Here is a 23,508-nt window from a genome sequence, read left to right as displayed (position 1 = left end):
GTCATGGCCCTCATCCGTTCCTCCATTCCCCCCACAACCTCCCCACTTGACCCTATCCCCTCCCACCTCCTCCGCTCCTCTCTCCTTATGCCTGTTCCCATCTTTGCCGACCTTCTCAATCTCTCCCTCTCATCAGGCACTGTCCCCTCTGCCTTCAAGCATGGTCTTGTCTCCCCTATTCTTAAAAAACCTATTCTTGATCCAAACACTCTTTCCAACTATCGACCCATCTCTCTCCTCCCTTTTGCCTCCAAACTTCTTGAGCGTATTGTCTATAATCGCCTCACTGCCTTTCTTTCCTCTCACTCACTGCTTGGTTTCCATTCACTCCACTGAAACTGCCCTCGCAAAAGTCTGCAATGACCTCCATGCAGCCAAATCTAAGGGCCACTACTCTCTGCTTATTCTTCTTGACCTCTCTCCTGCTTTTGACACTGTGGACCACCCTCTCCTTCTGCAAATCCTTCACTCTCTTGGTCTGCGTGATACTGCCCTCTCCTGGCTGTCCTCCTACCTCTCTGATCGTTCCTTCTCTGTCTCCTCTCATGATGCTACCTCCCCCCCACTTCCACTAACTGTTGGTGTCCCCCAAGGCTCTGTTCTTGGTCCTCTCCTTTTCTCTCTCTAACCGTCCTCTTTAGGTGAACTCATTGGTTCTTTTAACTTCCAATACCACCTCTATGCTGTTGACACTCAAATCTACCTCTCCTCCCCTGATCTCTCCTCGCTCTCCTCACTCGTACCTCCAACTGTCTTTCTGCTATCTCTTCCTGGATGTCCCAGCGCTTTCTTAAACTCAACATGTCTAAGACTGAGCTGATCATCTTCCCACCCTCCCGCTCAACCTCACCTCCCACAATCTCATCCATTGATGGCATGACTATCTCCTCTAGCCCCCAAGTACGCTGTCTTGGCGTAATCCTTGACTCTTCCCTCGCCTTCAAACCACACATTCAGCACCTCTCACAAACCTGTCATTTCCATCTCAAAAACATTTCCAGGATCAGACTTTTTCTCACCCAGGATGCCACTAAGATCATTATTCACTCACTGATTATTTCCAGACTGGAATATTGTAATCTCCTCCGAACTGGCCTCCCTGACAATTACCTCTCTCCACTCCAATCTATCCTCAATGCTGCTGCCCGGCTCATCTTCCTCACCAAACGCACTACGTCCACCTCCCCTCTCCTACAAGCCCTTCAATGGCTTCCCTTCCCTTTCAGAATCCAATTCAAACTTCTCACACTCACTTACAAAGCACTCACCCACTCCTCTTCCATTTTACATCTCTGACCTTATCTCCCTTTACTTTCCCACCCGTCTTCTTCGCTCTGCTAATGCACGCCGACTCTCCTGTCTTCTGATTACTTCCTCCCACTCCTATCTCCAAGATTTTTCACATGCTGCTCCCTTTCTCTGGAATTCTTTACCTCTCCTCCTCAGACTCTCCACCTCTCTACAAAACTTCAAACGAGCTCTTAAGACCCACTTCTTTACCAAACCCAGCCAAATCTCATCCTAACCCTCTGTTCCATGCTCTCTATGTCACCCCTGTCTGTCTACCCCTCTCCTTAGAATGTAAGCTCTCACGAGTAGGGCCCTCTTCCCTCATGTGCTTATCCTTTTCTTACTTTAATAATCCTCAACTGCCCAAATCCCGCAGTCTTTTGGCCACCTTGGAACTCATCTCTGTCGTTTACTGGTGTAGTTATGCTTAGTTACCCTGTATTTGTCCTTTATTGTCTTCAACTGTAAGTCACTGTTTTCCTGTTTTGCTTCTTTGCACATGTACTGTGTAATCGGGCGCTGCGGAACCCTTGTGGCGCCATATAAATAAAGGATAATAATAATTACGCTTGCCGTTATTGTTTTTGTCAACCTTTTGAATACATCCCAACATTACCTCTCACTTGCTGGGATAGAGTTGGCTTCTATGCTCTGACTGTGGACCGACCCACAAACTTTCCTGTAATGTAATTTCATTATGACCTTTTTGAATGTAGGAAGACTCAATATGCCAAGTAAGGGAGAAAAAGGTCACTTCTTGATAAGACATACAGAGACATACAGCAAATACATGCAATAACCATTCTCATGTTTTATGCTGCCAATATTTCCCCTCAAGAATTATTTCAACAATTATATCACAGTGCTTTATCATTATATTTAAAGTTCTAGAGCCAATACAGTTACAGTGCTTTACATCGCACTACTACCATATCATCACTCCATGGGGGTCATTCCGAGTTCGCTCGTTGACGATTTTCGCAATGGAGCGATTAAGGCGAAAATGCGCATGGTACGCAGTGCGCATGCGCTAAGTATTTTAGCTCAAAACTTAGTAGATTTACTCCCCTCCGAACGAAGAATTTCCATCGTTGAAGTGATCGGAGTGTGATTGACAGGAAGTAGGTGTTTCTGGGTGGAAACTGGCCGTTTTCTGGGAGTGTGCGGAAAAAAAGCAGGCGTGCCTGGATAAAACGCGGGAGTGTCTGGAAAAACGAGGGAGTGGCTGGCCGAACGCAGGTCGTGTTTGTGAAGTCAAACCAGGAACGAAACGGGCTGAGCTGTTCGCAGTGTAGGAGTAAGTCTCGAGCTACTCAGAAACTGCTAAGAATTTTCTATTCGCAATTCTGCTAATCTTTCGTTTGCAATTCTGCTAAGCTAAGATACACTCCCAGAGGGCGGCGGTCTAGCATGTGCAATGCTGCTAAAAGCAGCTAGCGAGCGAACAACTCGGAATGACCCCCCATGTCCGATATAACATTGTCCCATCTAATAGAATCTGACTGAATTATTAGTGGGGTGTAATTTGTTTTAGGGCTGTATAATTTGCATTGGTGAACTTTTCCTAATACGATACAGTGTATGGCCAGCTTCTCCTCCTTCCCTTTCACTGGTCACTTACACCAGAGTTTCTCAATCTCAGTCTCCAGTATGGATGGTGTATTGGTTAGCATTACTGCCTAACAGCACTGTGGTCATGGGTTCAATTCCCACAACAGACCTAACTGTTGCATGAGTTTCCTCCAGGTACCCTGGTTTCCTCCTCCCACAATCCAAAAATACAGTATACTGCCAGGTTAATTGGCTCCCGACAAAAAATGAACCCTATTGTGTGTGTTTACTGTACACGTGTTTAGGACAGACTAGATGGGCCAAGTGATATTTATCTGCTGTCAAACTGTAGATTTACTAAAACTTCTAAACCAAAGAAGAGAAGGTATTGCCCATAGCAACCAATCAAATCCTGTCAGCTATTTTCTAAAATACAATAGAGAAATTGTAGCTAGAAACTGATTAGTTGCTATGGGCAGCACTTCTACTTTTTATTTTTAGAAGTTTTAGTAAATCTACTCCCAAGGACCCCAACAGTCCAGGTTGGGAAATCCTAGTTTAGCAACAGCATGGGGACTGGATTTTTCTCTGTTTGTGACCATAATGCACAGTAGCCTTGATTCTCTATGTATTTATTTGCATAAACAAGGAGATTTTGAACAACATGTTTGTTACAGAGTCAATTAGAATTAGCAGAATTTCCTTACCTTTGAAAAAATTACGATCAACAAGCCTAATGTGGTCTTGACCTATTTTCCCATGTACCAGGCAGTGAGTGGAAGACGAGGTATGAGACACAACTCGAACTAAACAAACAATTAGACAGACAAAGTCATGTACTGCAAGAGAAATCGGAATATTTACGTGGCAATCCAACTGGTACGTAATCTCTGTATTATTGTATTTAGTAGAATAAGAGTGAGATGCCATGTTGCTTTCTCTAGACATAAGGTACTGTATATTTGTCTCCTAGACACATCGAAGATAGGCATTTTGTGGGCTGAGTCCATCAATTAGTAACACAACTAACACTAGTGACATCACTGTCGTGGTCTCCTGCTTCTGTGATGTCACTATTTAATAATGAATTAATACTTCCGTTTGTGTAGGTACAGTATTAGCCCAGTGACAACCAGATGGCCAGGACAAGCTGTAGTCACATATTTCAGAAACCATAATTTACCTAGTAAGAAAAGAGATATGAAATTTACATCTTAATAAATGCATTCATAATTTATCATTTTTAAGGATTGGGTACAGGAAAAATTTACTCACTATGACCACTGTGAGTAAACTAAAATGATAAGTCTGGTGCCAGGATCCCTGCATGCCAGTGACGTGCAGTGAGGTCAGTGTCTGGGGAGGCACACATGGAGGTGGGTCTTACCATACCCTGCGACACTGCGCCCACCTGCACCGCCACCCCCTGCCACACTGTGCCCACCTGCACTGCCACACTGCACAGTACACGTAACACACATAACTAGCAGACTCCCAGACGGAAAATACGCTACCGCTGCAATATACAGCAGCGCTGGCAGCCCCCCTCCCCTACAGCGGCTCTTTCCCCCACAGCAGCCGGCAACCCTTCTCTCTCACCCATCCCCCCCTTCCCATGCAACAGCCGGAAACCCCTCTCTCTCCCCCTGCAGCAGCTCTTTTCAACTGCGGCGGCTGTATACGATTTGCCCTTAGACTGGCAGATCAAGTAACGGGCGAGAGACACCCGCAGCCGTAGTGAGCGGTCAGTGGCTGGTAAGCAGAGGGGATCTTGTCTGCAGAGCTGGAGGGGAGGACAACCAAGCAGCTGCAGCAGTGGCGAATTTAAGTGTCAGTGTACAGTGCCTTGCAAAAGTATTCACCCCCCTTGGCATTTTACCTATTTTGTTACATTACAACCTGTAATTTTATTTATTTTTTTAATCTGAATTTTATGTGATGGATCTGCACAAAATAGTCTAAGTTGGTGAAGTGAAATGAGAAAAATATATAAAAAATTATTTTTATAAATAAAAATCTGAAAATTGGCATGTGCATATATATTCACCCCCTTTGCTATGAAGCCCCTCAAAAGTTCTGGTGCAACCAATTAACTTCAGAAGTCACATAATTAGTGATATGAAGTCCACCTGTGTGCAGTTTAAGTGTCATATGATCTATCAATATATAAACACACTTTTTCTGAAAGGCCCCAGAGGCTGCAACACCACTAAGCAAGAGGCATTACACCATGAAGACCAAGGAGCTCTCCAAACAAGCCAGGTACAAAGTTGTAGAGAAGTACAAGTCAGGGTTGGGTTATAAAAAAATATCCAAATCTTTGATGATTCCCCCGGAGCAACATCAAAGCCATCATCTTCAAATGGAAAGAACATGGTACCACAACAAACATGCCAAGAGAGGCCAGCCACCAAAACTCACAGACCGGGCAAGGAGGGCATTAATCAGAGAGGCAGCACAGAGACCAAAGGTAACCCTGAAGGAGCTGCAGCGTTCCACAGCAGAGACTGGTGTATCTGCACATGTGACCACGATTAGCCGTACACTCCATAGAGCTGGGCTTTATGGAAGAGTGGCCAGAAAAAAGCCATTACTTAGTGTTAAAAATAAGAAGGAACGTTTTGAGTTTGCCAAAAGGCATGTGGACGACTCCCCAGATGTATGGAGGAAGGTGCTCTGGTCAGATGAGACTAAAATTTAACTTTTCAGCCACCAAGGAAAACGCAATGTCTGGTGCAAACCCAACACATCCCATCACCCCAAGAACACCATCCCCACAGTGAAACATGGTGGTGGCAGCATCATGCTGTGGGGATGTTTTTCAGCAGCAGGGACTGGGAAACTATTTTGAGTCAAGGGAAAGATGGATGGTGCTAAATACAGGGATATTCCTGAGCAAAACATTTTTTTTAGTCTGCCTGTGATTTGAGACTGGGACGAAGGTTCACCTTCCAGCAGGACAATGACCCGAAGCATACTGCTATAGCAACACCTGAGTGGTTTAAGGGGAAACATTTAAATGTGTTGGAATGGCCTAGTCAAAGCCCAGATCTCAATCCAATTGAGAATCTGTGGTCAGACTTGAAGATTGCTGTTCACAAGCGAAAACCATCCAACATGAAGGAGCTGGAGCAGTTTTGCCTTGAGGAATGGGCAAAAATCCCAGTGGCAAGATGTGGCAAGCTCATAGAGACTTATCCAAAGCGACTTGCAGCTGTAATTGCAGCAAAAGGTGACTCTACAAAGTAATGACTTTAGGGGGGTGAACAGTTATGCATGCTGAAGTTTTCTGTTATTTTGTCCTATTTGTTGTTTGCTTCACAATAAAAAAAAAAAAATCTTCAAAGTTGTAGGCATGTTCTGTGAATGAAATGATGCAAACCTTCAAACAATTCATTTTAATTCCAGGTTGTGAGGCAACAAAACATAAAAAATGCAAAGGGGGTGAATACTTTAGCAAAGCACTGTATGAGATCCGTATGGTGTTGACCTCCTGACCACATCCCCATTCTTACAACCACCTCAATATCCTTTTATAGGCAATTACAGAAAATATCAGGACAGATGTCAGTTACAAACTGTCAAAAGTATGAGGGACATGTATTTATTAAAGATGGTGCACAGAGGAAAGATGACGTAACCTATAGCAACATCTCCAGCTCTAAGTTTCCCATAGCAACCAATCATATTCTCTCTATCATTTCTTTATTGCATCCTAGTAAATGATAGAGAGAATCTGATTGGCTGCTATGGGCAACATTACCTCTTTTCCTTTTTAGAAGCTTTAGTAAATTTACCCCTGGGTTATTCCACACCAAATCAACACATGTTTCAGACTCACCGTTTCAGATTGGGATGACATTTGGTATATTAAATGCTGCCATGGGTGTAAATGAAACCTCCAAATCTTAGTCTGATATATTCAATGGTTTTGAAGTTACAGTGCATCCAGAAAGTATTCACAGCGCTTCACTTTTTTCACATTTGGAATAAATATTTTTTTCCCCTCAATATTCTATACACAATACCCCATAATGACAATGTGAAAAGTTTTTTTCTGAGATTTAAAAAATATGCGCTATAGCGCTTTTTGCGATCACTGGGAAATATACTTTAATTGTGTTAAATAGGCCCACCTTTTACATTTTCCAAGAAAAACTTTGCCAACTTATGCTCTCATATAGATGCTTTTGTTATAGAAGCAGAGCTGCATTTTTTGCGACTGCTTATGACAAAAGGCCTTGTGATAGTGTAGGTGGCACAGTGAAGAGGTTAGAATCCTGAGCAAGCATGCAGCATCCATATGACAATCCGATTCTTACCCCACAACAACTTTTTGACTGGGCAGAGGAAAACTATACAGGAATGAATGTCACTTTCTGCAGCGGGGTACACTGGTATTCCACAGGGAATAACATCAGGGTGTAGAGTAGGATCTTAATCCGAGGCACCAACAGGCTAAAAGCTTTGACTGTTCCCAAGATGCTAAGCGCCGCCTCCTCTATAACCCCACCTCCGTGCACAGGAGCTCAGTTTGTAAGTTGATGCCTGCAGTGCAGGCAGCTAACAGGCAGGGCTGCTCCGGCAGTCCTAAGAAGAGCTATTTTAAAGACGATAGAAGACTTCAAGGGCTGCAGAAGAGGCACTCTAGTGCTAGATATCATTCTGATATCTCCTGCTTTGGAACCAGGGGACTATATGGTATCCCTGGATATACAGGATGCTTACCTGCATATCCCTATTGCCATGTCACATCAGCAATACCTGCGGTTTCCTATTGGCAATCTCCATTACCAATTCCGGGCCTTACCGTTTGGTCTGACCACGGCTCCCCAAATTTCCACCAAGGTCATGGCAGTTATGATGGCTTTACTCCGCCGTCGGGGCATCAGGATTGTGCCATATCTGGACGACCTGCTGATACTGGCCAATTCCCCAGAAGTTCTCCTCCGTCATTTGGATCTGACGGTCTAGTTTCTGCAAGCCCACGGGGGGCTCATCAACTGGAAGAAATCATCCCTGGTCCCTGCCCAGAGCATGGTGCATCTGGGAGTGTTGTTCGACACACACAGCCAGAGGTTGTTTTTGTCACAGAAGAAAGTCATGAAGCTTCAGGACAAGATACGTTGCTTCCTCTCTCGTCCGCGTGTGTCGATACACTCGGTGATGCAAGTACTAGGCCTCATGGTGTCGGCTTTCGACATGGTGAAGTATGCTCAATTTCATTCCCGCCCTCTGCAGAAACTGATTCTTGCCAAGTGGGACGGCCTGCCTCACCGGATCAGGTCTCAAATGATCTCCTTGTCTCCGAAGGTCCGTCTGTCACTGACCTGGTGGCTGCAGGACCAACGATTGAGCAGGGGTCGTCCCTTCTGGATCTCCAACTGGGTCCTTCTGACGATGGATGGCAGTCTGAGGGGTTGGGGCGTGATGTTGGAGCAACACCCTCTTCTGGTTCGGTGGACCAGGGAGGAGTCTCTCCTCCTGATAAACATTCTGGAATTGCGGGCAGTGTTCAATGCTCTGAAACTGGCCCGGCATTTGGTACTGAACAGGCCTGTTCAAGTACAGTCAGACAACACCACCATGGTGGCGTACATAAATCATCAAGGTGGCACTCGAAGCCGCATGGCATTGATGGAAGTGTCACAGATTCTTCAGTGGGCGGAAAGCCATCTGCCAGCCATATCGGCAGTGTTTATTCCGGGGGTCCTCAACTGGGAAGTGGACTTCCTCAGTCATCAGGGCGTACACGCCGGAGAGTGGAGCCTTCATCCAGAAGTATTTCAACTCCTAGTGGACAAGTGGGGCCTACCAGATGTAGACCTGATGGCGTCTCGACACAATCGCAAAGTTCCGGTCTTCGGAGCAAGAACAAGGGATCCTCAAGCGGCGTTCGTGGACGCACTTGCAATTCCATGGAACTTTCGGCTGCCGTGCGTGTTGCCTCCGGTATCACTCCTGCCCAGAGTAGTGAGGAAGTTCAAGCAAGAAGGAGGAATCCTTCTTCTAATATCTCCAGCGTGGTCCAGACAGCATTGGTTTTCAGACCTACAGGGTCTCTCGCTAGAGCGTCCTCTTCTACTTCCGCAACGACCAGACCTAATCATTCAGGGCCCTTGTGTTTACCAGGATTTGACCTGACTGGCTTTGACGGCGTGGCTCTTGAAGTTTCCGTACTGAGTGCCAAAGGATTTTCTGAGGCAGTCATTCAAACTATGTTGAAGGCCCGTAAGCCGGCTTCTGTTCGGATTTACCATAGGGTCTGGAATGCTTACTTTGCTTGGTGTGCATCTAACAATCATGACGTTTACAAGTTTAGTACGGCCAAACTTTTGGCCTTCCTACAACAGGGCCTGGACTTGGGCCTTCGGCTGGCCTCCCTCAAGGTTCATATTTCTGCCTTGTCGGTATGGTTTCAGAGGAAAATTGCGACTCTGCCTGATGTTCATACATTCACTCAGGGTGTTTTACAGATTCAAGCTCCCTATGTCCCACCTGTGGCTCCTTGGGATTTGTCGGTGGTTCTGGAGGCTTTGCAAGAGTCTCCGTTTGAACCTCTTGAATCTGCGGACCTTAAGTGGCTCTCCCTCAAGGTCTTGTTTCTGCTGGCTATTGCCTCTGCTAGACGGGTATCAGATTTGGGTGCCTTGTCTTGTAGGTCCCCCTATCTGATTTTTTACCGTGACCGGACGGTTCTTCGGACGCGCCCTGGTTATCTACCTAAGGTGTTGTCTTCTTTCCGCCTTAACCAGTAGATTGTGGTTCCGGTCTTGGTCTCTCCAGATATATCCTCCAAAGAGAGGTCTTTGGATGTGGTACGGGCTCTCCATATCTATGTGAAGAGGACAGCCTCCATTAGGAAGTCTGATTCTCTCTTTGTACTGTTTGGTTTTCACAAACGTAGCTGGCCTGCTAACAAGCAGACCTTGGCCAGATGGATTAGAATAGTGATTGCACATGCTTATGTACATGCTGGCCTTCCAGCTCCTGCTACCATCAAAGCCCATTCTACTCAGTCTGTTGGACCTTCTTGGGCGGCCCGCCGTGGTGCGACCCTTGAACAATTGTGCAAGGCGGCTATGTGGTCCTCAGTGAACACTTTCATAAGGTTCTATGCCTTCGATACTTCTGCCTCCCAGGATGCTTCCTTTGGACGCCGGGTTCTTGTGCCCGCTACAGTGCGTCCCCTCCCATAATGAACTGTTTTAGGACATCCCCGATGTTATTCCCTGTGGAACCCCAGTGTACCCTGCTGCAAAAAAGGAGATTTATGGTAAGAACTCACTCTTGTTAAATCTCTTTTTTTTTTTCCAATAAGTGTTTATTGATTTATAACAGAATAACAGAATATGGGAGACAGCATGCACCTTTTGACTTGTATTACAGGGAAGTACAATCCAATGGATGCGAGCAATGACAGATAAACATAGTTATTACGGCCATTAATATAAACTCGATGTCTAGATGGATGTAACATATCCCCAGTCAAATCAGACATTGCTGTCTAAACAAAGCGTTTCACAACATAAGAACATACAAAGAGAAAAGGAGATAAAAAAGAAAGCAGAATAGAAGAAATAGAGAATCAGAGGAGGGGCGGGGAGGGTAAGGGCAGTATGGACCTTCCAATGTCCACTCGGACCTGAGAGAAAAAGTGTCATCATCTAGCTCCAATTAACAATAAAGCAGTTAAAAATCGGAAATGAAGATCCCTGTGAAGGGCCCAAGATCAAGTCACGAGTGTCGGGAATGCTTGTGAAGACTTGAATTCCAACCAAGGGGACCAAATAGACGTGAATCTCCGATGACTATCCGGTGTTACCCGCAGTTCCTCCATAGACATATGCCAGTCCATTCTGGCGACCCAGTCCCTCACAGTGGGTGGTTCAGTGGATCGCCAACGAACCGGAATAACCGCTTTTGCAGCGCTATTAATAAACTTTAGTAAAGAGTTTTTGTAAGCCGACAGGGGCCATGTAATTTAATTGAGAAGCCAGAAAGCAGGCTCAGAGGGAACCTCCGAACCCACAATCAATTTTGAGATTGTGATAACTTTGTCCCAGAAGGGCGATGAAGTATACAACAGTCCCACCAGATATGCATCGGGGATCCCGTTTCGTTGTTACATCTCCAGCACGTGTCTGGTACGTCAGGGAACATTTTAGCCAACGTTAGCGGGCACCTGTACCACCGAGATAAGACTTTGAATTGCGTTTTGAGGACCGAATAAGTAGATGAACTTGCAAAGGTGGTTTGGAAACTTTTTTCCCAGTCTTCCTCTGACAACTCAATCTGTAAGTCATGGCTCCAGTATCTGGTATACTTAGGGAGATCAGGGAATGATAAAAAATCTATAACATTTGGATAGGAAGTGCAACGGGCGAGATGGGTCTGAACACATAGTCTCAAAAATCGTCAAGGGTCTGGTCAGGTTTGGGCGGACATTACTCCCTAAGGCGAAGTGTTTCAGCTGAAGGTATTTCCAGATCTCCGATGGAGGGAGATTACACTTCGCCTGCAATGAAGGGAAAGGGATCATCTCTCCACGCTCCACCAGCTAGCCAACACGCCCCCCCCCCCCCCCAATTTCCAGGAGTCAAACCCCTGGCCCGAAATTGCCGGCGGGAAATCTGGGTTGTAGAACAGTGGAGTCAGGAGAGAGAATTTGGAGGAAATGTACGGATGAACTCTAAGTCTGTTCCAGCGTGAGAGTGTAGGGCCAATGGTGGGATGTTCAATGATTGGTACCTTCGAGCGCCACGGGTAGTAAGCAATGGGGGCAGGTAGCGCTGCCTCCTCGATAAGCACCCATTGTTTTGTGTCATGTGGGCGGGACCATTCCATAATCCTATGGAGAACAATGGCATCATAATACAATGTGAAATGCGGTAGCTGAAGACCGCCCATGTGTTTACGGCGGAAAAGTATGGCATGTTGGAAACGAGGTCTTTTGTCCCCCCCCAAACAAATTCCCTAACCAAATTGTGTAGGTCCCTGAACCAAGTTTTAGGAATATAGACCGGGAGCGCCTGGAGGAGATAAAGGACTCTGGGCAAAACGTTCATTTTAATTACACTAGGGCCCTCATTCAGAGTTGTTCACTCGCTAGCTGCTTTTAGCAGCCGTGCAAACGCTAAGCCGCCACCCTCTGGGAGTGTATCTTAGCTTAGCAGAAGTGCGAACGAAAGGTTTGCAGCGCTGCTACAAAAAAAGATTGTGCAGTTTCAGAGTAGCTCGAGACCTACTCCTACCTTGCGATCACTTCAGACTATTTAGTTCCTGTTTTGACGTCACAAACACGCCCTGCGTTCGGCCAGCCACGCCTACGTTTTCCCAGCCATTCCTGCATTTTTATCTGGCACACCTGTGTTTTTTCACACACTCCCCGAAAACGGTCAGTTACCACCCAGAAACACCCATTTCCTGTCAATCACTCTGCGGCCAGCAGTGCGACTGAAAAGCGTCGCTAGAGCTTGTGTAAAACTGCATCGGCTTTTGTGAAAGTACGACGCGCGTGCGCCCCATACTCATGCGCAGAATTGCCGTTGTTTGGCCTGATCGCTGCGCTGTGAACAAAAGTAGCTAGCGATCAATTCGGAATGAGGGCCTAAGTCTCCCCAAACAGGATAGTCTCCGGTTACCCCAGTCCCGGAACTCAGAGCGAAGTGTGGTTAGTAATTTTTTTAAATTTTCATCAAAAAGGCGCGATAGGTCCTTATTTAAAGTGACCCCAAGATATTTAAAGCTAGAGGGGTGCCAATGGAAGGGGAAAGAATGTTTAAGACCATCCATGGCGGGAGAGGGTACTGATACAGTCACCGCCACTGACTTAGAAAGGTTAATTTTAAAATTTGACAGGGAGCCATATCTATCTAATTCGGACATCAAGTTAGGAACGGATACCACCGGGTTAGACATGATAGCTAACAGGTCATCCGCAAACAGCGCTAGTTTGTATTCTCTGCCCCCCACCATGAGTCCCGAAATGTTCGGATTCAACCGAATGGATCCTGCCAGAGCCTCCATGCAAAGAATAAAGATGAGGGGCGAAAGGGGGCACCCTTGTCTAGTACCGTTCCTAATCAAGACTGGGCGGGACAAGTCTCCATTAATTTTGATCCTCGCAGTCGGGAAGTTATATAATGCCAGAATACGGCTTAAGATGACCGGACCCATCCCCAAGTGTCGCAGGACCCCCTCCATAAATACTCAGTTTACCCTGTCGAAAGCCTTCTCGGCATCAGTTGAAAGCACCACCATCGGGTTATGGCTATGTGAGGCTAAATGCATCAGGTCAATAATTTTGGTCGTGTTGTCACGAGCTTCCCTCCCAGGTATGAAACCTGCTTGGTCTGAATGTATAATGTTGGGGAGTAATTGCTTCAATCTGTTTGCTATGAGCTTAGCAAACAGCTTGATGTCAGTATTAACGAGTGATATCGGGCGGTAACTGGCACATTGAGCCGGGTCTTTCCCTACTTTCGGTATTACAGTGATGAAGGCCTCTAGTGATTGAGGGGAGAAACCACGATTGTCGGAAACCTCATTAAATGCCATTAGCATCTTAGGTAAAAGGGAGTCCTTAAAAAGTTTATAGTAAGAGATGGTATATCCATCTGGACCCGGACTCTTCCCAGAAGGAGTCTCCTTGAGAGCCTGTTCCAATTCTGGGAGAGAGAACGGGGAGTCTAGCTAAGCGCTATCGTCTTCCGATATTCTAGGGAGCCCAGCATCACAGAGGTACCTCTCCACCAAATCCCGAATAATCAATGAAGACCCAGGGGGTCTAGATTCATAGAGGTTGTATAAATTAGCATAATAAGAGTGGAATGCATCAGAAATATCCTTTATGAGCGTGCGACGGGACCCCGCCGCATCCTGTATCGACTGGATGAATAGAGTGGCCCTCTGCGCGCGGAGCGCCCTAGCCAGAAGCTTCCCCAGTTTATTGCCCCATTGAAAAAAGCGATTTCTACATAGCCTATAATCCCTCTTGATGTCCTCAAACAACAGGGCATTGAGAGCTGCTCTCGTCTCGTTCAGTGCGGTCAGCACCGGTGGAGACGGGCCCGCCTTGTGTATTGTCTCCAAATCCCTCAACCGCTGAAGTAAAGCAGTTTTTTCCCCCAAACTTTTCTTTTTTCAGCATTGAGCCTAGCTGTATAAGCTTCCCCCGCAGGACACACTTATGTGCCTCCCACACCATGACCCGGGAGACGTCTGGTGTTTCATTTGTTATAAAATAATACTCTATTGTGTCAAGCAGCTGGGGTTGAAACCGCGTGTCCATCAGAATTTGGTCGTTCAACCGCCAAGTACACTGTTTGGAGTGCGGATATGACATCTCCAGAGTCAGGGAGATGGGAGCATGGTCTGACCAAGTAATTAAACCAATATCAGTATCCCTTAATAAATGCAGAAATCTATGGGGCAAGAGGAGATAGTCAAGCCTACAGTAGGTGTCGTGTGGCCTGGAATAGAATGTGTAGTCTCTGTCCCCGGAGTGTTGGAACCTCCACATGTCAATCAGCTGGTGGTCATGGAGAGAACGTAGCACTCTACGATGTGAGGCTAGGGATGGCCTAGCCTGTGACCCGGAGATGTCCACCTCCGGCTGGAGAGACCAATTGAGGTCACCTCCAAGAACTGGGATACCCTCGATCAAAGGTGCAACCCGATTCAGAGCTGACACTAGAAAGAACCTAACGCAGTCAAAAAATTGACAATTCAAACAATGATTATAGAAATAGAACACACTACCGCCACTTGGGAGCCCAGATGCGACTGTCGCGTTGAAGACCAAGAATACTCGGGCGGTGCAGGGGCGAACCGGGGGTCGGTGCCGATCCCAGCCCCAACAGGAACTTTAATGTAACAGTCAGAGATGGTACTAAGAGTTCAAACACACAGCAATAAAGCATTTCAAGAACAACATATAGTACGAAACAACATCCTCCACCTCAAGCCAGTCGGGTGAACACTCGTCAAATCAAGTACGATTTCAATGTCGCGAGCACAACTCCAACAGGGGAGTAAGCGCATCGCCTCAAGGAAATCCCTCGACTCAGCAATTTACCTTTTAAACATAAACAAGAGACATTCGAATATACAAAAACAAATGTTCTAAATCAGAAGAAGACCCTCATTTCGTCACCGACTGCGTCAGGGAGCGCCGCTCCCTAGGGGGTTTGGGGTTATGGTGGACGAGGTGCCAGTCACCATCAGGGTGAGAGAGTTCCGGTAGAACATTGCGGGTCAGGGGCTCCTGCCAGTCCGGGAGAGTGACCAAAGGCACTCCAAGCTCTCGACAGAAAGAGGGTAAATCGGAGGGATCTCTAAGGGAGTACTGCTTCCCATTATGCGAGACCTGCAGACCAAAAGGAAAGCCCCATCTATATTTAATTCCTGACTTCCGGAGCTCAGCCGGGTTGACCACGATAGGTCCTGGAAGATCTGAATTCTATGAGATGCAGTCTCTATTACGTCCATGCGACGAGTTTTACAAAGGATTTCCTCCTTTTCTGTATAGTAATGTAGGCGACAGATGATGTCGCGAAGGTGATCAGATGGTGCGCCTCTGGGTCTCAGGGCTCGATGGGCCTTATCAAACTTGATTGTCGAAGCAGGATCTTGGCCCAAGAGTTCATTAAAAACCGTTGTGAGATAGTCGATAAGGCCGTTGGGTGAGACGTCCTCCGAGACCACCCGAACCCTCAAATTATTTTTCCTTCCACGGTTATCTAAATCTTCTACACGATCTTGAAGCTGCTGAAGGCTAGACGCCTGTTTGATAACCGTGGCTCTAAGGGCGTTGTGAGCCGCTGCCACATCTGAAGAGAAGCCTTCCAGTGAGGTTAGGCGGGATCCGATATGCGATATCTCAGATTGAACAGCGGCAATTTCCAAGCGGACTGTGTCTCTGACCCTACCTTCCAAATGCTCAAAGTCCTGTTTTGTTGGGAGGGCCTGAAGAAGGTTCAAAATCTGAGAGGCTTCCCGGATCCGTCGCAGTGTGTTGGTCTGCCACAAGGGCACCCGCTTGAGAAGCAGAATCCGAAACTGGCGAGAGACGTGGGGTCGAAGGCGAAGAAATATCTCCCGTGGGAGCAGAGCCCTGGGGAAGGAGGAATTGCCTCATAACAGCAGAAGGCGGAATATCCATTGCACGTGTGGGAGTGACCTTTTGCGACTACCTCCATCTACCTTGCGATCATCTTTTACCGCTCACCATGAGGCGCCCAGGTTATATCAGTAGAGCATCCAGACTAGTGCTGTATGATTAGAGCAGCATCCTGTCAGGGCAAACACCGGCACACAGCCCCTAGAATCGACGTTGCTAGCCGGACATCAGTGAGGGAGTAAACTTGCAAAGAAGGAACAGTAAGCACGTATGGCCCCAGGGGGGCGGCACAACATCATATATTTACGGACGGCAGGTAAATTAGAAAAAATCCATCCTTTGCTGCTGCAAAGGTATAGCAATGGAAGCATATAGTGGAGGCTGGGCGCAGAGTGGGCGATGAAAGAAGCAGGGGTGGCCGCAGCTCTCAGCTCCCAGACAGCAGGCAGCCTGCCAGGCTCGCAATGCAGTGAGCCCCTAGGTGAGATTAGTGTGCCTGTGCGCTGCCCCGAGTATCTCAGTGGGTGAGCAGCTGCAGACCAACAACATCAGAATATCTAACTGTGAGAGGCACCGTGTATGCACAAGGACTGTGGTGATGCAGGGCAGATATGGCGCCAACCCCAAGATGGCCGCCGCACTCCAATAATATTGGCTCCCACGCGGGTCTTCCAGCCGTCAGCCGTCAGCCGCCACCAGCAAAGGGGGAGTACTCCCAGCGGGGGTGTAGGGGATAAGAGAAAAATGGGATGATTCCCAAGCGCTGTTCTACATATATAGATATTTTCCCATTGGACTTCAACCACAAGTATCCTTAGGAAGAGAGAGAAACACAAACACGTCCTGTGTGTATAAATTAATCTCAATTCTTTATAATGAGGAGAAGGGATCCACCACTGACCTCAAAACAAGGCCCTATGTTCACGTAAAGGTATCTTTCTGGAACTTCACTTTAAGTATATCCAAGTATATTCATATTCGTTTTTACTTGACTCATTGGTATATAGGCCCTCATTCCGAGTCGTTCGCTCGGTATTTTTCATCGCATCGCAGTGAAATTCCGCTTAGTGCGCATGCGCAATATTCGCACTGCGACTGCGCCAAGTATCTTTGCTATGAAGATAGTATTTTTACTCACGGCTTTTTCATCGCTCCGGCGATCGTAATGTGATTGACAGGAAATGGGTGTTACTGGGCGGAAACAGGCCGTTTTATGGGAGTGTGGCTGAAAACGCTACCGTTTCCGGAAAAAACGCAGGAGTGGCCGGAGAAACGGGGGAGTGGTTGGGCGAACGCTGGGTGTGTTTGTGACGTCAAACCAGGAACGACAAGCACTGAACTGATCGCACAGGCAGAGTAAGTCTGGAGCTACTCTAAAACTGCTAAGTAGTTTGTGAGCGCAATATTGCAAATACATCGGTCGCAATTTAAAGATGCTAAGATACACTCCCAGTAGGCGGCGGCTTAGCGTGTGTAACTCTGCTAAATTCGCCTTGCGACCGATCAACTCGGAATGAGGGCCATAGCTCACCTCCAATAAGCACCCTATGTTCACCAAAAGGTATCTTTATTCCGTGGATCCACCGTAGCATAGAATCCTACGCGTTTCGGAACTGTTTGTGTTTTTCTCTCTTCCTAAGGATACCTGTGGTTGAAGTCCAATGGGAAAATATCTATATATGTAGAACAGCGCTTGGGAATCATCCCATTTTTCTGTTTTGGTGACTGTGATAAGGAGTGGTGCTCTTAGGGTTGGAACCCGAGCTGCTGTTTTTGGGCGCAAGTTACTATTATCCTTCTTTTCGATTTCGTGTAGGGGATAAGAGCCAGGGCCCAATATGCCGTGGGTCCGCGCTACGGGCTGTGCAGGACTTGGGGGGCCGAGCGGCGCCAACCGCAAGATTAGTCATGGGCAAAGTGATTCACTGAACTGAGCTGAGACACATGACTCAGTTCAGTGAAGTGTCTCGAGTCAGTGTCTCGGCACATGAGTCATGACTCATTTGTATTGGAATGTATTGAAGAAACTGCACATGTATCAGTGAGTTGCCAGTGCTGGCAGATCAGTGCTGGACTCATGGAGGGAGTTATTCAGCTGCAGTGATTGTGCAGTGTATCTGGGGGAGGCAGCTGCTTATGCACTAATTGTTAATAATATATTAACATAGATTCACTGTTATGTTGATATATTATTAATAAGCACTTATTGCATACTAGTTACAGAATATGCACATTACTTCTGGTTGAGAGAAAGCTTAACAGCCATGAAACACATCATTCCGTCTGTCACTAAACCAAATAAAAACATTTTTTTTTACTTTGCATACTTTGCTAATTGGATGATTTTAGGTGGGCTTGAATTTATTATATTATCCACTATCTAGCCTCCAGGGAGTTTGCCCCCCACAATCACATTGAGCAGGAACAGTGAGTTGAGAACAGTGAGTTGAGAACACTGTACCACAGGGGCTCCACCTCCTGCAGGCTTATGCTGCATGAATTAGATCCATCCACTGAGTCAGTGGGGTATATTTACTAACATTCGTAATTCTCCCGATTTGGTGGGAGAATAATCACGAATGACATCGAAAGTGTAAAACTGCAACTTTTTGAATTTTTCTCTAACGTCCTAAGTGGATGCTGGGGACTCCGTAAGGACCATGGGGAATAGCGGCTCCGCAGGAGACTGGGCACATCTAAAGAAAGCTTTAGGACTATCTGGTGTGCACTGGCTCCTCCCCCTATGACCCTCCTCCAAGCCTCAGTTAGATCTCTGTGCCCGAACGAGAAGGGTGCACACTAGGGGCTCTCCTGAGCTTCTTAGTGAAAGTTTTAGATTAGGTTTTTTATTTTCAGTGAGACCTGCTGGCAACAGGCTCACTGCATCGAGGGACTAAGGGGAGAAGAAGCGAACTCACCTGCGTGCAGAGTGGATTGGGCTTCTTAGGCTACTGGACATTAGCTCCAGAGGGACGATCACAGGCCCAGCTTGGATGGGTCCCAGAGCCGCGCCGCCGGCCCCCTTACAGAGCCAGAAGGCAGAAGAGGTCCGGAAAATCGGCGGCAGAAGACGTCCTGTCTTCAACAAGGTAGCGCACAGCACTGCAGCTGTGCGCCATTGCTCTCAGCACACTTCACACTTCGGTCACTGAGGGTGCAGGGCGCTGGGGGGGGGGCGCCCTGAGACGCAATAAAAACACCTTGGATGGCAAAAAAAATGCATCACATATAGCTCCTGGGCTATATGGATGCATTTAACCCCTGCCAGAATCCATAAAAAAGCAGGAGAAAAGTCCGCGAAAAAGGGGCGGAGCCTATCTCCTCAGCACACTGGCGCCATTTTCCCTCACAGCTCCGTTGGAGGGAAGCTCCCTGTCTCTCCCCTGCAGTCACTACACTACAGAAAGGGTTAAAAAAAGAGAGGGGGGCACTAATTGGGCGCAGTATTAACTATACAGCAGCTATAAGGGGAAAAACACTTATATAAGGTTATCCCTGTATATATATAGCGCTCTGGTGTGTGCTGGCAAACTCTCCATCTGTCTCCCCAAAGGGCTAGTGGGGTCCTGTCCTCTATCAGAGCATTCCCTGTGTGTGTGCTGTATGTCGGTACTTTTGTGTCGACATGTATGAGGAGAAAAATGATGTGGAGACGGAGCAGATTGCCTGTAATAGTGATGTCACCCCCTAGGGGGTCGACACCTGAGTGGATGAACTGTTGGAAGGAATTACGTGACAGTGTCAGCTCTGTATAAAAGACAATGGTTGACATGAGACAGCCGGCTACTCAGCTTGTGCCTGTCCAGACGTCTCATAGGCCGTCAGGGGCTCTAAAGCGCCCGTTACTTCAGATGGCAGATATAGACGCCGACACGGATACTGACTCCAGTGTCGACGGTGAAGAGACGAATGTGACTTCCAGTAGGGCCACACGTTACATGATTGAGGCAATGAAAAATGTTTTACACATTTCTGATAATACGAGTACCACCAAAAAAAGGGGTATTATGTTCGGTGAGGAAAAACTACCTGTAGTTTTCCTGAATCTGAGAAATTAAATGAGGTGTGTGATGATGCGTGGGTTTCCCCCGATAACAACGGATAATTTCTAAAATGTTATTGGCATTATATCCTTTCCCGCCAGAGGTTAGGGTGCGTTGGGAAACACCCCCTAGGGGGGATAAAGCGCTCACACGCTTGTAAGGGCTCTACCTTCGCCTGAGATGGCCGCCCTTAAGGATCCTGCTGATAGAAAGCAGAAGGGTATCCTAAAAGGTATTTACACACATACTGGTGTTATACTGCGACCAGCAATCGCCTCAGCCTGGATGTGCAGTGCTGGGTTGGCGTGGTCGGATTCCCTGACTGAAAATATTGATACCCTAGATAGGGACAATATATTTTTGCCTATAGAGCATTTAAAAGATGCATTTTTATATATGCGTGATGCACAGCGGAATATTTGCCGACTGGCATCAAGTCTAAGCGCGTTGTCCATTTCTACCAGTAGAGGGTTATGGACACGTCAGTGGTCAGGTGATGCGTATTCCAAACGGCATTTGGAAGTATTGCTTTATTAAGGGAGGAGTTATTTGGGGTCGGTCTTTCAGACCTGGTGGCCACGGCAACAGCTGTGAATTCCACGTTTGTACCCCAGGTCGCCTCTCAACATGAGAAGACGCCGTATTATCAGGCGCAGTCTTTTCGTGGACAAGCGGGCAAAAGGTTCCTCATTTCTGCCCCGTGACAGAGGGAGAGGAAAAAGGCTGTAGAAATCAGCCAGTTCCCAGGAACAGAAACCCTCTCCCGCCTCTGCCAAGCCCTCAGTATACGCTGGGGCTTTACAAGCAGAATCAGGCACGGTGGGGGGCCTGTCTCAATGAATTTCAGCGCGCAGTGGGCTCACTCGCAAGTAGACCCCTGGATCCTTCAGGTGATATCTCAGGGGTACAAATTAGAATTCGAGACGTCTCCCCCTCGCCGTTTCCTAAAGTCGGCTTTACCGATGTCTCCTTCTGACAGGGAGACAGTTTTGGAAGCCATTCACAAGCTGTATTCCCAGCAGGTGATAATCAAGATACCCCTCCTGCAACAGGGAACGGGGTATTATTCCACACTGTTGTGGTACCGAAGCCGGACGGCTCGGTGAGACCGATTCTAAATCTAAAATCTTTGAACACTTACGTACAGAGGTTCAAATTCAAGATTGAGTCACTCAGAGCAGTGATTGCGAACCTGGAAGAAGGGGACTACATGATGTCTCGGGACATCAAGGATGCTTACCTTCATGTCAAAATTTACCCTTCTCACCAAGGGTACCTCAGGTTTATGGTACAGAACTGTCACTATCAGTTCAGACGCTGCCGTATGGATGGTACACGGCACCCCGGGTCTTTACCAAGGTAATGGCCGAAATGATGATATTCCTTCGAAGGAAGTGAATTTTAGATATCCCTTCCTTGGACAATTCCCTGATAAGGGTAAGATCCAGGGAACAGTTGGAGGTCGGTGTAGCACTATCTCAGGTAGTGTTGCGGCAGCACGATTGGATTCTCAATATTCCAAAATCGCACCTGGTTCCGACGACGTGTCTTCTGTTCCTAGGGATGATCCTGGACACAGTCCAGAAAAAGGTGTTTCTCCCGGAGGAGAAAGCCAGGGAGTTATCCGAGCTAGTCAGGAACCTCCTAAAACCGAGCCAAGTCTCAGTGCATCAATGCACAAGGGTTCTGGGTAAAATGGTGGCTTCCTACGAAGCAATCCCATTCGGCAGATTCCACGCAAGAACTTTCCAGTGGGACCTGCTGGACAAATGGTCCGGATCGCATCTTCAGATGCATCAGCGGATAACCCTGTCACCAAGGACAAGGGTGTCCCTCCTGTGGTGGTTGCAGAGTGCTCATCTTCTAGAGGGCCGCAGATTAGGCATTCAGGACTGGGTCCTGGTGACCACGGATGCCAGCCTGCGAGGCTGGGGAGCAGTCACACAGGGAAGGAATATCCAGGGCTTATGGTCAAGCCTGGAGACATCACTTCACATAAATATCCTGAAGCTAAGGGACATTTACAATGCTCTAAGCTTAGCAAGACCTCTGCTTCAAGGTCAGCCGGTGTTGATCCAGTCGGACAACATCACGGCAGTCACCCACGTAAACAGACAGGGTGGCACAAGAAGCAGGAGGGCAATGGCAGAAGCTGCAAGGATTCTTCGCTGGGCGGAAAATCATGTGATAGCACTGTCAGCAGTATTCATTCCGGGAGTGGACAACTGGGAAGCAGACTTCCTCAGCACGACCTCCACCCGGGAGAGTGGGGCTTTCACCCAGAAGTCTTCCACATGATTAAAAACTCGACAGGTATTGCGCCAGGTCCAGGGACCCTCAGGCAATAAGCTGTAGACGCTCTGGTAACACCGTGGGTGTACCAGTCAGGGTATGTGTTCCCTCCTCTGCCTCTCATACCCAAGGTACTGAGATTGATAAGATGGAGAGGAGTAAGCACTATATTCGTGGTTCCGGATTGGCCAAGAAGGACTTGGTAACCGGAACTTCAAGAGATGCTCACGGAGGATCCGTGGCCTCTACCTCTAAGAAGGGACCTGCTCCAGCAAGGACCCTGTCTGTTCCAAGACTTACCGCGGCTGCGTTTGACGGCATGGCGGTTGAACGCCGGATCCTGAAGGAAAAAAGGCATTCCGGATGAAGTCATCCCTATCCTGATCAAAGCCAGGAAGGATGTAACCGCAAAAACATTATCACCGCAATTGGCGAAAATATGTTGCGTGGTGCGAGGCCAGTAAGGCCCGACGGAGGAAATTCAACTGGATCGATTCCTACATTTCCTGCAAACAGGAGTGTCTATGGGCCTGAAATTGGGGTCCATTAAGGTTCAAATTTCGGCCCTGTCAATTTTCTTCCAAAAAGAACTAGCTTCAGTCCCTGAAGTTCAGACGTTTGTAAAAGGGGTACTGCATATACAGCCTCCTTTTGTGCCTCCAGTGGCACTTTGGGATCTCAATGTAGTTTTGGGTTCCAAAAGTCACATTGGTTTGAACCACTTAAATCTGTGGAGTTAAAATATCTCACATGGAAAGTGGTCATGCTGTTGGCCCTGGCCTGGGCCAGGCGCGTGTCAGAATTGGCGGCTTTATCCTGAAAAAGCCCTTATCTGATTTTCCATTCGGACAGGGCGGAATTGAGGACTCGTCCTCAGTTTCTCCCCAAGGTGGTTTCAGCGTCTCACCTGAACCAACCTATTGGTGGTGCCTGCGGCTACTAGGGACTTGGAGGCCTCCAAGTTGCTAGACGTTGTCAGTGCCCTGAAAATATATGTTTCCAGGACGGCTGGAGTCAGGAAATCTGACTCGCTGTTTATCCTGTGTGCACCCAACAAGCTGGGTGCTCCTGCTTCTAAGCAGACTATTGCTCGTTGGATTTGTAGTACAATTCAGCTTGCACATTCTGTGGCAGGCCTGCCACAGCCAAAAATCTGTAAATGCCCACTCCACAAGGAAGGTGGGCTCATCTTGGGCGGCTGCCCGAGGG

At 47.4% G+C, this 23,508-nt stretch overlaps 1 protein-coding gene across 3 annotated transcripts in view; it reads left to right on the top strand.

Moving 5' to 3' along the window:
* CCDC169 (coiled-coil domain containing 169) overlaps positions 1-23,508 on the top strand; it is a 356,256-nt gene that overhangs the window by 83,805 nt on the left and 248,943 nt on the right. For all 3 annotated transcript variants that reach the window (XM_063951832.1, XM_063951831.1, XM_063951833.1), the window contains exon 3: positions 3,610-3,720. In XM_063951832.1, coding sequence (XP_063807902.1) covers positions 3,610-3,720 — 111 coding nt within the window. The remainder of the gene's footprint in view (positions 1-3,609; positions 3,721-23,508) is intronic.

This window comes from Pseudophryne corroboree, chromosome 2, assembly GCF_028390025.1.
Source record: "Pseudophryne corroboree isolate aPseCor3 chromosome 2, aPseCor3.hap2, whole genome shotgun sequence".
In the NCBI taxonomy this organism is placed as follows: domain Eukaryota; kingdom Metazoa; phylum Chordata; class Amphibia; order Anura; family Myobatrachidae; genus Pseudophryne; species Pseudophryne corroboree.
This window is presented reverse-complemented; position numbering and strand designations above follow the sequence as displayed.